This window comes from Bubalus bubalis, chromosome 10, assembly GCF_019923935.1.
Source record: "Bubalus bubalis isolate 160015118507 breed Murrah chromosome 10, NDDB_SH_1, whole genome shotgun sequence".
NCBI classification, from domain to species: domain Eukaryota; kingdom Metazoa; phylum Chordata; class Mammalia; order Artiodactyla; family Bovidae; genus Bubalus; species Bubalus bubalis.
In genome coordinates, this window is record NC_059166.1 from 61654968 (window position 1) to 61671224 (window position 16257).

A 16257-nucleotide genomic window follows, 5' to 3' on the forward strand; every position below is an offset into this window, starting at 1 on the left:
GTGCGCACGGGGTAACGCTGTTAACTTTGTAGTGAGACAAAACACACGTGTGTGTGTATGTGTGTGTGAGCGAGAACTGGAGGGAAAAGAAAGAAAAGAAAGAGCAGGGAGCTGTAGGCCGAGATGTCCTACTTCTAAGTGGTTCATTGGGAGGCAAAAGCTTTCTTGCAAGCGCAGTCGTCACCCGCGCCGCGTTGGGGACCAGCCGAGCAAGGCGCAGGGATCTCCAAGGGGCCTCCAGCCTCCCGAGCCCTGAGGTGGCCCCCAGAAGGCGACACTGTCCCCGACAGCTGTGGGGAGGTCAGGACTGTGGTTTCCTTTTCTCGAGACCCCGACCTTGCCATCCGGAGGGGGCGAGCTCAGTCTGCCTTCTTCTGGGCGGGGGTCGGAAAGCGGCCTTCTATCAACGCGACCTCTGGTCCCCACGCCCTCCCACCGCCCTATCTCCTCCCCGCAACCCCATTCATTTTTCCTAAGCAGCTTCCAGTTCGGGCTCAAAACCCAACTCCAAGCCCACCCGAGAGCTCATCACGGAGCTGATGGGGGCGGCCGGGGTCGGAGCGGGGCCCCGGGGGGCGTCGTACCGAGGTAGCGGCCGCGAGGGGCGCCGTGTCCCGCCGGGGCCGGCCTCGGATGAGCCCGGCGGCCGCGAGCAGCCCCCCGGAGCCGCGCAGCATCCGCGTCTACAGTGACGGTGGAAGCCACGCCCGCTAGGGAGCTGGGGGCTGTCCTAGCGCCCCCCCCTCCCACTACCTTTCCCCCGCCCGCCCCCTGCTCCCGGCGCCGGCCCCCGGCCCGCCCCCGGCTCGGCTCGCGGGAGGCGCTGGGTGCCTGGGCTGGCGCGCTCTCCCGGGCGCGCACACACATACACACACATACACACACACACACACACACACACATATCCACGCACGCACGCCCAGAGCCGCTGTCTCCGCGCCGGGCCTTCGTCCCCCTCGCCCATGCAGACGGACAGAGCGCCGGAAGATGGCTGACGACTCCACGGGGCACCGAGGATGCAGCCCGGCGGCGGCGTTGGCGGCGGGAGCGGCGGCGGGAGCAGCAGAAGCAGCGGCGGCGGCAGCGGCAGCGTTGGCGGCAGCGGCGGCGTTGGCGGCGGCGGCGGCGGGAGCCGGAGCGGCGGCGGCGGCGGCATCCCCGAGACCCCTCGAGCTACCTTTCCCTCTGACAGCCACTGACGTTCTCCGCCGCTAGAAGAGACCGCGCTTCTCCGGAGCCTGCCTCCCCTCCTCCCCCGCCCAGCCCCGCGCCCAACCCCGGCCCCGGCCCCGCCAGCACCGCTACCTCCGCCAGCACCGCCACCATCAGCACCACCTCCACCACCGCCACCACCACCACCACCACCACCGCCGGCGGCGGCAGCAGCCATTTCATCTCCACCGAAACCAGACACAAAAACATGGCAGAAATGGAGAAAGAAGGGAGACCTCCGGAAAATAAAAGGAGCAGGAAACCGGCTCACCCAGTGAAAAGGGAGATCAATGAGGAAATGAAGGTATTTTTTGGACTTCGGGGCCAGAGAGCTTGAGCTCTTTCTTCCGCCAGCTCCCTTTGGGCTGTTGTATGGATTTTTTGGGGAGGGGGAGGGGGTGTAAGAGGAGCGCTTGTCAGTTTCCGTAGGATGCCCTGAACGACTCGGCTCCTCCTCCAGGTGCAAAACAGAGGCCAACTGTCGGGCTGCATCCCGGAGATTTGCCTGCCTCGGATTTGATGGGGGTGGGGGTGAGGGGCGACCGGGAAACCACAGACTCTTTAACCTTATAAACCCCAGTTTGGGACAGGCGCGTTTCAGGGAGGAGGGGACCCGGAGCCCAAGTTGAGGGTGGGTATGGTGAAGAGGCTTTCCTGGTCGGTGGGTTAGTTTTTTTTCCCCTCTTCTTCGGCAGCCATCCCCGGATCCCTCCAAAGTTAGGAAGCCGCCGAGCCAAGGGTACCCCGGGAGCGCTCGATTCCACCCCCTCTTCCTAGTTCATCTCCCGGTTCCTCCGTACCGCTTCCTAGTGTAGCCTGCTGCATCGGTGTAAAGGGGCTGTCAGTGCCGTGGCGAGTTGTGGCCCGAGCGGCGCGGGTCTAGGTACCGTTTTTGACGGCCGGTTCGCCTCGTCCGCTCCTGATAGCTCCTCTCACTAGGTTGCCTCCGCCTCCCTCTCAGCCTTTGCATGCTTCACTTCCCAGTTTAAGCAGACCCGGGCAAGCCCTGCTGAAAAGATAGCTGTCTGAGGGGCGGCCTTCGCAGAGCGCCTGCCCATTGTTCGGAAAGGCCGGCCCGGAGTCCTGTTGGCGAGGCCGGGCTCCCGGCCAGGCCAGCGGTGCTCCAGAGGTGGCGAGCGCGGCAGCCTGGCGCTCCAGCTGTTCGCGTTGGAGTGATTGCACAAGAGCCCGGCTCAGCTCCGGACCCCCCTCGTCCCCCTTCACCCCCACCAACTTATTTTCCATGAAGTTGCAGCTTTTGCCCGGTGAGGGTTTTGTTTTGTGTTGATTTCACGAGTCTCTCTTGATTTTTATTTTCAATGTTTTATTGGTAATTTTTGTCTTTCTGTGAGTTACAAGCAAGTAGCAGATTTCAGGGAGGACTTTGGTTTTCATTCTGCAGCCCTCTTGGTGTTCCCCATCTTCTGCATAGAATCCTTAACACTGCCCACTGACTTGGTCTGGTTGGTTAAGTTGGTATTTAAAAGACAAACGAGGAAAATGGCAAGCAACTAAGTAAAATCTATTGCAATTTGACATCGTCTTGATTAGAACAAGCATATTCTAGACAGTGCCTTGAAAGGGGCCCATGGATAATAATACTATTTATATTATTATATAGTACCTAGGTGTGTATTGTTAGCATTCCTTTCTTTCAGAAAATGTCTGTAGCAATCAACATTTTGGAATAAGAGTTTTTTGATTTCTGGGTGAGGAACTTAGCACCTGGAAGCGTGCGGTGCAGCTTCAGTCCAAGGAGAGTTAAGGAAGATTTGCCTTAGAAATCAGTGCCATTCCTTGTGATGGAAACCACCACTGATTCCATTGATAGTTGTTTTTTGTTTTTTTTTTTAAGATACTGGTAGGAGTTGTCTTCCCATGGGGGCTGGAATTCAGTTTAGGATAACCATTCTTCCTCACTCACCCTTCCCTCCTGTCCTGCATTTCCAGATTACTTTTCTGTTTCATTTTAAATTTGGGCTTGGAGGAAGAGGAAGGAGGTGAAGCCACCAAGAAATCACAGTGTGCACTGGCCCTTTAAAACACTCTGCCTAATGTGATCTATATGGATGGCAGCTTTTAAGTTTCATAGGTTCTAGGATTACAAATTAGCTAATTTTAATCAAAACATGTGAAATGTTATCCCGGCTGGATATAAAGGCTGACTGTGCTCGATGCTTGGGGCTCACGTTGTTGACTTTGGCTGCAGGAGCACTCCGTGGTTTGGGAGATAGTTGTCCTTCTACAGTATAACAGATGTTTGTCTGAACTGGTGAGGAAGAAACAAAAACAACATTGTGTGAAGGGGAAAAATTACACAATTTTTAGCCAGTGCTGCAGGACTAAGTATGGAATTAACCTTCGTGCACAGAATTTCCTCTTTTTAAAATGTTATTTTTCTTCCAAATGGCCATCTACTATTTGAAGTTTTAATCCTTGTCATTTCAGTACAGAGTAGCATTAAATAAGAAGTTTTATGCAGCAAATAATTCAATTGCCTGAAGGATCCATATTTTTTCCCGAGTTTGGAACAATGTGTAAGAGACCCCAGGTCAAAATCTTTAGTCAGATCAGTGCACAGCATGCCAGTGAGTGATGAAATCCCATTTCTAGAGCAATTCTTCAGTATGCATTCTTCTAATATAATAGTGCCCAAAGTTCTCATTTTTAAAGTCAAAAGGTGAGTTATCTTGAACTCATCAATATTTTCTGCTTTTAATATTAATAACCACGTCCATAAAGCCCCTCCCCAAACCTCCTGGAATTACTACCTCTCCATTTCCCCAAACCTAAATTGTAGAGTAATGCAACAAGTTGATTGCCCTATGTAAAAATATGTGCAACAAAATGTCACCGAGAACACAATGTGGCCTTGTGCAGCTTCATATCGGTGCCGCTGGAGCTGCCTGGCTGTGTTTGCCTTCATCTGAACGGCTTTCATCTGGACCAGCGTAACTAAGCTCTGGTAAGTAATCACTGCCCGGCAGAAAGAAAGGAATGTATACAGCTAGCCCGGCCTAAGCTGTAAAAACGGAAACCTGAGCCCCCACCGGGGATCACGTATCAAGGCTTGAAGGTAGGGGAAATGAAAGGGGGAAAGAGGAGAGAGCGAATGCAAAAGTCAGCCTGGGAAGTGGAGGATCAGGAGGAGGCCCCCCTTAGGGAGAGTTGGCTCAGGGATTAGGGAATTTTATCGTGGTGTACAGTGACCTACTCAGGTTTCAACACTGCTTGGATCAAGTTGCTTCTCTGTGAGCTGAAAGAAAAAGGACTGGTGTGTATGTGATTTTTTTTTCCCCTTGGGGTAATAGAAAGGACATTGGTACAAGTGTCTATTTTAAGTACAGCAAATGCAGGGCACTGAAAATGAGCACCAAAACTGCCTCATCATAGAGACTTCATGATTTCCTAATTGAGATAGTCACACATTTATTTAAAAATGGACGGAGAAGACAAACTGGCAGAGGTTTAGCTGACACCAGTAATGTCATTGGAGATTGTCTTCATGTGGCTAGAAGCTAATGTTGGTTGCTGTTTCACTAGATCAGATATTGAGTTACATTTTCCTTATCACTGGTGTAATGTACATGGCAGTTGTAACAAATTTAAATTTGATACAATATAATTTTGTGTGTGAAAAGTACATGACTTGGCATAGCTTGCCTTTAGTGTCCTCTAGTGAAAATATCTTCAAGTAGAAATGTTTGTCTCATTATGATCTTTACTATGTTTCATTATCTTTCCTTTCCCCCACTTCATCCTGGTTTTTCTTAATTAAAAAGACTTGTTACATTACTGTACTTACAATCAGTCTGCCTTGTTTAGTTAGTAACCAATAGAGGGAATTTTAAACAATCAGATGGCAATTCAATTTATATTTTGAGTACTTTCGGTTTCTAAAGTGAATATTGTGATATCTAATGTAATATGCCTTCAATATATTGTTAGCTCACATGAATCATAATAAGTGGCCTTTAGGAGGAAATTTGACGTATGGAAGTGTTAATTTGTTTCAGGAGTTCATCCAGAACATAATATAGAAGCTAGATATAATATTGGATGTGTAAATGTACATATATGAGTAAGTGTAAATATAGTTGCACTTAAGGGTATGTATTTTATATGCAGAGATCTTGGTGAGCATGAACATGATTAGTGACTAGCAAACAGTAATACAGCTCAGAAAAGTCTAAGCTATGAGTAGAGATAATGAGTCAGATGTTCATCTTCTAAAACTCTTTGACAAAACCAATGTGATTAGATCATGCACTCTGCCCTGGAAACTTTCCTAAACAAACCAAAATTAATGCATTTACAATGTTTGGCTTCCTTATCAATTGCTCAGCTACAGGATAAGCTGTGTTAAATGTCTTAGGTTCTTTGCTGAAGAAGTTCTCTGCCTATAAATATTCTTAATAAGTAATTTGTACCTAAAATTATGCTTCAGTCCTAATGTTAGAGTCAGGCACATCTGTTAGAGTTTAGTAGTAAACCCACCATAAGATTTTCTAGTTTAGTTTCTGATGGTCTCCATTTGTCATTAAAAATGACCTGTGTTAATTGCATAGACAATAAAGCAAGTTGCAGAGTTGAGCTTGTGAGTGTGGTGATTTAAATAGCTTGTCATAAAATAAAACAGTGATATCAGAATGTGGATTGGAAAAGTCAGCATGTTTAAGGTTGAAACCAGCTCATTACTAAAACAGGTATATTTTAAGTTTTGCTCCTGAAACTCCATCCTGATGTCAGAAACAGTAAGTCTCAGGAACCTAGGAAGTGGGCTTGGGACCAGAGCTCACTGTGGCGTTCACAAATTATGTCAGACCTCCCTGGCTAAGAAGTGGTCTGGGGTGTGCTGTGCGGCAGGGCTGGGAACTTATGTCAGGTGGCACTTGGCCCTTGCCCCTTGGGAGCTGGTATAGGATGTTCCCTAGCCCACTGGCCTTGTCCTCTGCGTTGCTCTCAGTTGTCCTGCTCAAGGCTCTAGTCTCAACCCATAAGAGAAGTTCCTGGGAGGGCAGAAAGAGCTATGAATCCTGCTCTGTTCAAACCTGGAGTTTTTTGAAGAGTCTCTTTCTCCATCTGTGAACCTGTGAGGATGATGTGTGGTAGAGCAAGACTCTCTAAGCCTTACACAACTCACAGGTTCCAGAGAGGAGGAAATGGAAAGGAACCACTCCACTTCCTCCCGAATCTGAAATAAACATTTGAACTAGAAGAAAATGAGTCTGACAGACTCATTCCCTTCTGCGTTTCCTGCCTCTGTGCTTGCCAAGCACTGCTCTGAGAAGCCAAGCTCTACTCTCCTTGTGTGAAAGACAGACTCATAGAAACCAAGAGGTAACAGAGTTTTTAAAGGAAAGTCAAAAAACAGGGCCTCAAAAAGGGCAAATATCAGTGAATACACACGACAAGTGACTGTTTGAAAATGGAGAGTTCAGGGAAATAGACTATCTTGCTAGGGTGACCAGACTTTTTATGTCTTCTAAGGAAGTATTCTTTTTATTGAGTCTTTATACTTTTTCTTTTGAAAAAATTATTAGAAGTAGTAGAAGGTGGATCCTTTAAAAATCTCAGAAGTCTAAAACTTCCTTTTGCGGAATGGGAAGTCAGCCACATTTACACTCTTAAGCTAATAAGATGATTGAATATTTTCCTAAAAGCAAAGGGATATTCCAGGGTAGAATGGAAAAAAAAAAAAAAACAACAACTTTGTTTTTGATGGTGCCAATTGAAACATGTAAACAGACATGAAAGCCTGAGGTGGGTGAAGTTTGCTGAATGTCTATTTTCGCATCTGTAGACTGATGGGTGTTAATATCTCTTATATAACTAAACGTCTGTGGAACTCCTGCTTTAAGGCCAGTGGCTTTGGGATGGACAGGAAAACAATGTCACAAGTCTTGGTGATTTTGCAGCCAGTGCTGCAGCTGTGAGTAGGACACAGCTGCCCACAGCTGCACACCTGCTATGCCCGCCAAAGTGTTAGCCCAAGGGCTGGCCTCCACGATTTCACACATTTATTTGACCTTTTTAGGACATTTGATGTCTTGGCCGCAGATTAAAACATGGGGACATCATTGTCTACTCCATGTCACAACAAGACAGTGAAGCAACGTAGATTTTTACATGTGGAAACACACACATTTTGGTTTCATGTGACAATTATACAACCTTCCCATTGAGACTGTGTCAGCAAGAGAGCAAGACTTTCTCCTCAGGCCTGCTCCAGGTCGGAGCTGGACTTGAGTGTTCTGATATATCCCCTCCCCTTAGAACCGTGTTATAATCCTTGGTCGTGGCCGAGAACAATGCTGCAAAGTGACCCAAATGGAGCTCGTGACCTTCTTCAAAGGATTTCAGGCCAAGAATCTGTGTGTGGTTCAGGGGCAAACAACAGGGTCAATGGGTGCAGTCTGCATACAGAGTATGAATCTGGCAGCTCTTCATGACATCCATGTGAATGATTCTCTAATGAGACGTCTGTGGCAGTGGCTTTTCCTTAAGCTGCCTTCTGATCCTGTGAAGTCATGAGCATGGAGGTAGTTTGTAGTCTGTAGACATTTCTTTTCCACTACCTAAATTTTACCTCCTTCTTGGTAAAACCTTTAAAATGAAACTGATCCATTAGATCTGTGTTAAGAGAGATGACTTCAAGTTGAACCAACTTGAATTCTCAACAGTCTGAGAGTGCTTGTTAACATTGGATGTTATAATTTTTTTTAACTTTCAGATCTAGGGGATAGATAGAGCTAGAAACTGATTTCTAATTAAGTTTAATTCCTACTTCCTACAGAAGAAATTGCCTCTCTTCTGCAGCTTCCTCCCCCGAGCCCTTTGAGTTCAGTTCAGTTCAGTTTTCAGTTCAGTTGCTCAGTCATGTCCGACTCTTTGTGACCCCATGGACTGCAGCACGCCAGGCTTCCCTGTCCATCACCAACTCCCGGAGCTTACTCAAACTCATGTCCATCGAGTCAGTGATGCCATCCAACCATCTCATCCTCTGTCGTCCCCAACCCTTTAAAAATCTTAATTAGCAAGTCCAATGATGCTTAATAGAAATCTACTTTACAACTCAGTCAGAACACATGGAGGTGAAAAGGGAGATAAAATATTTTCCAAAAATAACCATCATTCTATTATTCATAACCTTAACTGGCAGAGATACTAGCATTTCTTTCCCCGCCTTGTAAATTGTTCAGGACTGGGGGTTTCCTTTTCCTTTGAAAGTATTTCTCATATGCTCCACTTTCTTCGATAATGTGTGTCAGAATGTTTTGAAGTTAAGTAATGTAACAGATCCTTTTTACTGTCATTAAGACTATGAATATGACTGACATGGTTGTCTGTGAGAAGACTATGTGTTAATTTTTAATTAAAACTTTTTTTATTTTTATAAAATAATCATAGGCATGACAGAAATAGCAGAATAAGCAATGCAAATAGCAAAAAAAGAAAAACAAAGGCTATAATTTTCCCACCCAGACACAATTACTGTCAACATTTTGATGTATGTCTTTCCATGTTCTTCTTTATGTATGATACATTTTTTTAAAATGGTCTTATAATGTACTAACCTTCCTTTTTGAATTTAATATAGTGTTAACAGTCTTTCATGGCAGTAAAAATTTATCCACAGAATATTTTAGTGGCAAAATAGTATTTCGTCTCAGTAATTTTATGACTAAGCTGTATTTATTTAACCAAATTCTGATAGTATTTAGTTTATTTCTAAGAAAACAACACTGAACATGCATTGTTTTGCACATATATCCTTAGAATAGTTTATACCTAGAAATAAATAAAATTGCTGAATCAAAGGGTATGTAAATTCTTCAGCTTCTATTGCATACAGTCAAGTTACCTTTTCTAAAAAATGAATCAACTTGAATTCCTAATAGTTTGAGGATGTTCATTAACATTAGATGGTATAGTTTTTTAAACTTTCACACATTTTTTTTTAGAATCATGTGTCCTGAATTTTGTTTCTATATTTACACATTAGAAAAATATGGAAAAATCATATTTCTATATTTACACATTCAAAAAAAAATTTGTGGATGTATCCACATTTATTGATTAGCTCCTAAGTGCTGGGCATTGTGCTGAATGAGGCATAAAATGAAATAAAAAGTTTCTGCCCTCAGATAACTTACAGTGTGTTTGCGATGGAGGATATATTTTACTAGCACTGGAAAGGGATATAGGACTTGGAGTGAAATGGAAATTATATTTGTGAGAAGAGGGAGAATGTGGCTTTCCCCTCATTTGTGTTTTTTTTTTTAATTTTATTTTATTTTTAAACTTTACATAATTGTATTAGTTTTGCCAAATATCAAAATGAATCCTCCACAGGTATACATGTGTTCCCCATTCTGAACCCTCCTCCCTCCCCCCTCCCCATTCCATCCCTCTGGGTCATCCCAGTGCACCAGCCCCAAGCATCCAGTATCGTGCATCGGACCTGGACTGGCAACTCGTTTCATACATGATATTAATGATTGGGAGCTTTCCGAAAACTTTCTGCTTTCTTGGGTAGGATACCAAGTTGAAAACAAATCGACATTTGGTTATGCAAGGCCTGAGATGAAAGAAATCAGTGACGCCCACCCTATATTTTAAAGTTGGATTGGTGTGTTCAAAATAAAATCATTAGTCCTCTTTGAAGACCTTGAAGTACTTCCATTTCAGAGGTATTTTGAGATTTTTGTAATTACTGTGATTTTCAAAATGACTTGAAGTCAAGTCTTTATTGTTTACCTGGTAATATGTTCAATTAAAAACCATTTAGATTGAACTTTTACATGCATACAGTATTTCTAGTTGAGTAAGGAGAAAGTCTAATGAATGTCCTGAGAATTAAATTCCAACGAAAGTAAATTTTGCCAGTGTAGAAAGAACTCAGAGGAGTGAGGAAAAGTAAACTTTCCCATCTTTCTACTATTTATTATTTCCACCTTTTTTTAATTCTAGGAAAAGATCATGCTTTCAGACTAAATGTTAGAATTTTCTTCTTTCTTTAGGAACCCTGGAGATGAGAGAGGGGGATCTGAAAGGGAGAGGAAGGGTATGGGGGTAAAGTATTAAAAGTGCAAAGCCATTAGAGTCAGATGTGATGCCAAAAAGTTGTCAAATGAGAAGATTAAATTTTAATTGTGAATTTAAGAACCACTATTCCAACAGTACAGATAATTAAGGAGAGTAGAGATCAATGACCAAATCAGAAAACAAGTTTACCAGAGGTAGATATGTCCTGGTTGGAAAGCTCTTTGTATGTGAAATTGACATCCTGTAATATGATTTCTTTGCAGTCCTTTGTTGGACCAAGGAAGTAGTTATTTTGGAGTTGCTGACACATTGGACTGAACAGAATTTATAGTAGAAAGAGTCCGGGCATAAGAATCAGAAGATCTATATTTTTGTTCTGACTTTACTAGGTGATCTCTCATGCCTGCCATTTACCTTCTGTATATTCCAATTTTCTGTTGTAAAATGAGGATGTCACAGAGGTTCACCAGAAGTTTACTGTAGAAACCAAACACCTAACTTGCAGGGTTGTTGAAAGGAACAAGAGAGTTAAAGGATGTGGAAACACTGTCAAGTGCTGTAAGAGTGTTAGACATTATCATTGTAATTATAGTGACCTATTTTCCAAACCCAAATTGGACCACATGGTATGAGAGAGGATTTTTGTGTCACTTCCAAGGGCGAGAGGCAGTCTGCAAAATGTGTTTTGGGTGCCAGAATATTGAAATTCTGGCACTTTTGATGGTGTATGGGAACAATGATAAAATATTTGAGATAGTGGCTGTTCAGTGAAATTTATAATGTGTGATCACTGTAATTATGATATTTCTTTGTGAAATGTATTTTGTTTCATGTGTAAGTAGTTCTTTGATTTCACAGAATCTTAGCGCTGGAAGGGACTTTAAGAGACTGTACTTGAGTTTCCTGCTGTAAGTCTCCATGAGAAATTCTGGGTAAAGATTTTGGGGGAAACCAACTTTACAATTTCTATCAGTACAGTAGCTTGACCTTTTATTGAACATCCTTACCTCAAAAATCTGTCTGCACTTAACTCTTACCACCTCAATTTTCTGGTAGAAAAACTTGAAAACCCTTATGGACCATAAACATTAAATTCACTTCTCTTAGAATATGTTATGTTTCTTGGATGGTTACTGCAAAAATCCATTTCATTTCCTTTGGTTTAGCACCATAATGAGCCCATATGATGTCTAGCATCAAATTCTAAGTTTTAATTCTAAATCAAATTAAAAATTATTTATTCCTTGGGGTTCTTCAGTTTCTTAGTATAGAATAGTATATAAGACAGAGGTAATACCTATTTCTTGTAAGTTATACTACAAGAAACTTTGGTGTTTGGTTTCTCTTTCATCTTGTTCCTTTTTTATGAAAGGTTTGAGATTTGTGGCTCAAGGCTTTATAAACATTTTGTTTTCTGATTTTGCAATCATATATCTAAACATTAAGGTGTTTCTTTTTATTTTCAGTGATAAGAAAGGAAATGCTTGGAGTTTATTTTCACTGACATTTACAGTAACTCAAAAATCATGAAATAGATCACGTTCATATTGATTGTTCCATGAGGCCTCTGAGTTTTCAGCACAAACCATAAACTGAGTGATGCAGTTAAGGTGCCCAAATAATACAAATTGGGTATCAATAATCCAGTTGCAAATTCAGTTTTTACCCAAATATTTGAAACTTCTGGATCCCATCCTTGGGATTGGTTCTGAAAGGCTGAAGGGATTTGCAGCTGGACTGAAACAAACAAATCTGTATCCTTGACTGGGAGGTTGCTCCACGAATGATGCATCTGTAGCTTTTGTGTCACTTCAGAGGTTAGACACAACCAGCGAGAGGCACCCAGGATACAAATGGCCTAGAAAATTAGATATGGTGGCCAGCAGTTATCTTGTTGGCTCATTTCTCTTAGAGATTCAGGCAGACAGTATACATTACTAGTAGGATGGCTTGAACTTGGCTTTTAACACTGTTGGGAATTGTGGGGCTTTTGTTGTTGGTTTGTTTTTTAATGCAAGGTATAATCATTATCCTTGAGGTTTCTGCTGCCAGACCCCTGATGGAAGACCTCTGTTTGTGTGCCTAGGACTGTCATTCTCCAGTCAGGCACTCAGCTCAGTGCAAGAAATTGAGAGCTAGGGAAGACTGACACCTCATTCAATTAGGAATGTCTTTTGATCGAGTAGTGCAGTGTTTAGCTGAATCCTCCTCAGTGGTATTCCAGAAGTTGCTGAGCTTATTATACATATCGATCATATCATCTTTGCACATTCATGAAAGGAATGTCTATTTAATGTGGACATGACCAGCCATCAGAGAGAATAAATGCCTCACTAAAGCTTGATATGGCTGACTGTTGGCCTTGTGGATGGTAACACTGAATCAATCTGTCTAGATTTTTTAAAAATTGCTTGTGCATTATACCATCACAGATTGACCCATTTGGAGCTCTGAGCTCAAGTGGGTACTAAAGCAAAAAGAAAAAAAATCTAGCATCATGTAGGTGGATTGAAATGCCAGGGTTTTGTTTTTTTTTTGTGTGGAGTAGTGTAATATCCTTTCTTTTTTATGCAACTCTGCTGAAATCTAAAGTGAAATTCAAAGAACATGGAACTTGCATGTTGAGGCTGTGCACTTGCTGGTTGAGCTTGGGTGCTTTGTTTCAGGTATAAATTATACATCCCAGAGTAATTCAGAAATGACAACTTCTAGGGAGAATGAGAAAAGATTCTTTGAGTCACAGAGTAGGTTAAAATATATAGTTTTTCTAACTCCATCTAGGGTGCTCAGGCTGTCTTGCCTGATAAAGATGCCTTAAAAAATTTAGATGCCTTAAAAAAATTAAGGTCCGTCTAGTCAAGGTTATGGTTTTTCCAGTGGTCACGTATGGATGTGAGAGTTGGACTATAAAGAAAGCTGAGCGCCGAAGAATTGATGCTTTTGAACTGTGGTGTTGGAGAAGACTCTTGAGAGTCCCTTGGACTGCAAGGAGATCCAACCTGTCCATTCTGAAGGAGATCAGTCCTGGGTGTTCATTGGAAGGACTTATGTTGAAGCTGAAAATCCCATACTTTGGCCACCTGATGCAAAGAGCTGACTCATTGGAAAAGACCCTGATGCTGGGAGGGATTGAAGGCAGGAGGAGAAGGGGACGACAGAGGATGAGATGGTTGGATGGCATCACCGACTCGATGGACATGGGTTTGGGTGGACCTCGGGAGTTGGTAATGGACAGGGAGGCCTGGCGTGCTGCAGTTCATGGGGTCGCAAAGAGTTGGACATGACTGAGCAACTGAACTGAACTGAACTGAAAAAAATTCATTCAGCAAACATTTATTAAGGTCTTACCCTATGGTATAAGATTCTTCCTTCTATTAATTTTTCCAGTTTTATTGAGATATAATTGACAGAAAACATTGTATAAGTTTAAGGTGTACAATGTGTTGGTTTCATACATTTATATATTGTAAAATGACTACAACCACAATATTAGCTACCATCTCTATCCTGTAACATAGTTGCATTTTTTACAGTGAAAAGATGTAGAATCAACTCTCTCAGCAGCATTCAAGTGTATGATAGTGTTCTTAGCTACAATCACCGTAGTATACACCATTCTGTACTATACCCTTTGACCAGTCTCCTAATTTCTGCCACTCCTCAGCCCCGGGTAATCCCTTCTCTACTCTGCGTTTCTCAGATAGAGATACTTTAAGGCACCCACAAGAATTAAGACCTAGCATTTGTTAAGTTCATTAAAAATAGTCACCTGGTAGTATAAGCTTTAAATTTGTTCAACTATTATTTACCCATTATTTCCACAGCTTGACATCTATACTAACAACAATAATAATACCTTACATTTATAGAGTTGTCCCTCCAAATCCACAGGGGATTGGTTTCAGGGTATCCCACCTCCACACTGGAATACCAGATTCTTCAGTACTCAAGTCCCTTGTGTGAAATGGTGTAGCATTTTCATATAACCTATGCGCATCCCTACCATATACTTAAACTCATCTCTAGATTATTTATAATACCTAATATAATATAAATGCTAGGTAAAGAGTTGTAAGTACAATATAAGTGCTATGTAAATAGTTGCCAGCATGACAAAGTCAAGTTTTGCTTTTTGGAAATTTCTGAAAATTTTTTCCTAAATATTTTCCACGGGGGTAACTTGAATCTGTGGATAAGGAACCTGCAGATACGGAGGGCTGATTGTATATTGATTTGTAGTTCATAAAGTGTTTTCATGTGTTATCCAAAATCTGAACTGACTAGTAACCTCAAAGTTATTTGGTGCTTTTATGTTATTTGTCAGAAGACAATCATAGTGACCTTTGATTTCATGGGGAAAGACTCTGTCACTAATGGAATTCATAAAGGAAATTATGCTTTGATGTTTAAAGACTACTGTTACAAAAGGTAAAATTAAAAAGGAAAACCCTTGTAGCTTATTCAGCTTCCTAGATGGTAGTGGTTGACAGTCGAGGAATTATTTCTTTGCTGAGATTTTGCTTTACCTGAGATCAGAGTCATGTTAAGAAACAAGGCAATTCTAATTTAAATTAATCTGAGCCACAAAATGCTCGATTGTTTTCAGTTTCAAAGTCTCTTCTTAGCTGTTTTCGTACTTTTACCTTTCAATATTTTCATATTAGTTCAAGATACAGACTCTGCAGAAGGATATGCCAAAATATGACTTCCTATTCTTAAGCAAAACTGACAAATGCCTTTTTTCTTATTATCTTTAAATTGCAAATGTCTGAAGGCCTGTCATAATTGGATGTGTCATCCTGAGATTTAAATGCACGGCAGTTTTCAAACGTGATTTGAAAAATGAACATGACTCTAAGGAAGGAAGGGTGAGGCTGGCAGAACAGGGGGTGGTGCTAATAGAATTCGATGTATGCATTCTCTTTCAAATAGTTACTGGTTATATACATAAGTAGCCTATGCTTTTCTTTCAGAACTTTGCAGAAAACACCATGAATGAACTCCTTGGCTGGTATGGCTATGATAAGGTTGAATTGAAAGATGGTGAAGATATTGAATTCAGGAGCTATCCTACAGATGGAGAGAGCCGGCAGCACATTTCTGTTCTCAAAGGTAATGACATTTAATGTCCCTTTGTTCATGCAAACAAGGATTAACTATCTCAACCTGCCAGAATTGAGTTGCTCTGGGACTCATTTTGTTGATTATGCCAATAGTTGATTTAAATGTACATCCCCAGGAGTGCTTTCCCATAAGCAGAATATAAGAGCACAACATAAAACAAAAACAGTCACAGCTTAATTTCCTTCTAGCAATGGGAGGGCTAGCTAGACAGTGCTAGGGATCCTAAGCACTGTGGTCCTGCTCACAAAGGTAGAGAAAGGGACAGCATTTGCTAACTTCTACTTTCCTAAACCCTTTGATGTATCAATTGTTAAGGGCTGGTGCTTTCTGTTAAGTGAAATGTTAGGTTTAAAGTTTCAGACTGCAAGAGACAATCTTGGTTAATTTGGTGATTTCTCTTCTTGCCCCCCCCCCCCCCCCCAGTTTTAGGTGAGAATTCTAAAGGAGAGCCCTACTTCTATTTTCTGTTTGAAGTTTTCACCTTATCCCCACAGCCTTGGATAGGGTAAGAAGAAAAGTAAGAGAGTAGTAGATGATTGGATCCTATATTATTCTTTAGGAATTATCATCGAAGCCTGGCCAGAGAGTAGAAATTAGAGGCTTGGCAGAGTTGAGTTAACACTGATTCTCCCGGTGGATAGCAATGCCAGATACCCCATGAGGGAAGCCTAGAACTCTTGGTGGGTGTTGCTCTGTGTATTGAATTAACCTAAATATGGATTGAAGATTAGTTCATCAAAGAAAAGAAGAGGAATATGTGAAGAAGCTATCCATTTGGGGAACTTGAATAAAATGTGGGCTAAACTAATTGTGTGATATCATTGGCAATTTGATCTGTATTTTCATTGCATTCAAAATCTTTTGGCATATACT

General features: G+C 42.1%; 1 protein-coding gene across 2 annotated transcripts in view; it reads left to right on the plus strand.

Moving 5' to 3' along the window:
- Positions 1-945: 945 nt before the first annotated feature.
- The window catches only part of LOC102392299 (sine oculis binding protein homolog), a 166684-nt gene continuing 151372 nt past the window's right edge, over positions 946-16257 (plus strand). For both annotated transcript variants that reach the window (XM_025294667.3, XM_025294668.3), the window contains exons 1-2: positions 946-1516; positions 15234-15372. In XM_025294667.3, the coding sequence (XP_025150452.1) occupies positions 1421-1516; positions 15234-15372 (235 nt within the window). In that variant the 5' untranslated portion in view covers positions 946-1420. The remainder of the gene's footprint in view (positions 1517-15233; positions 15373-16257) is intronic.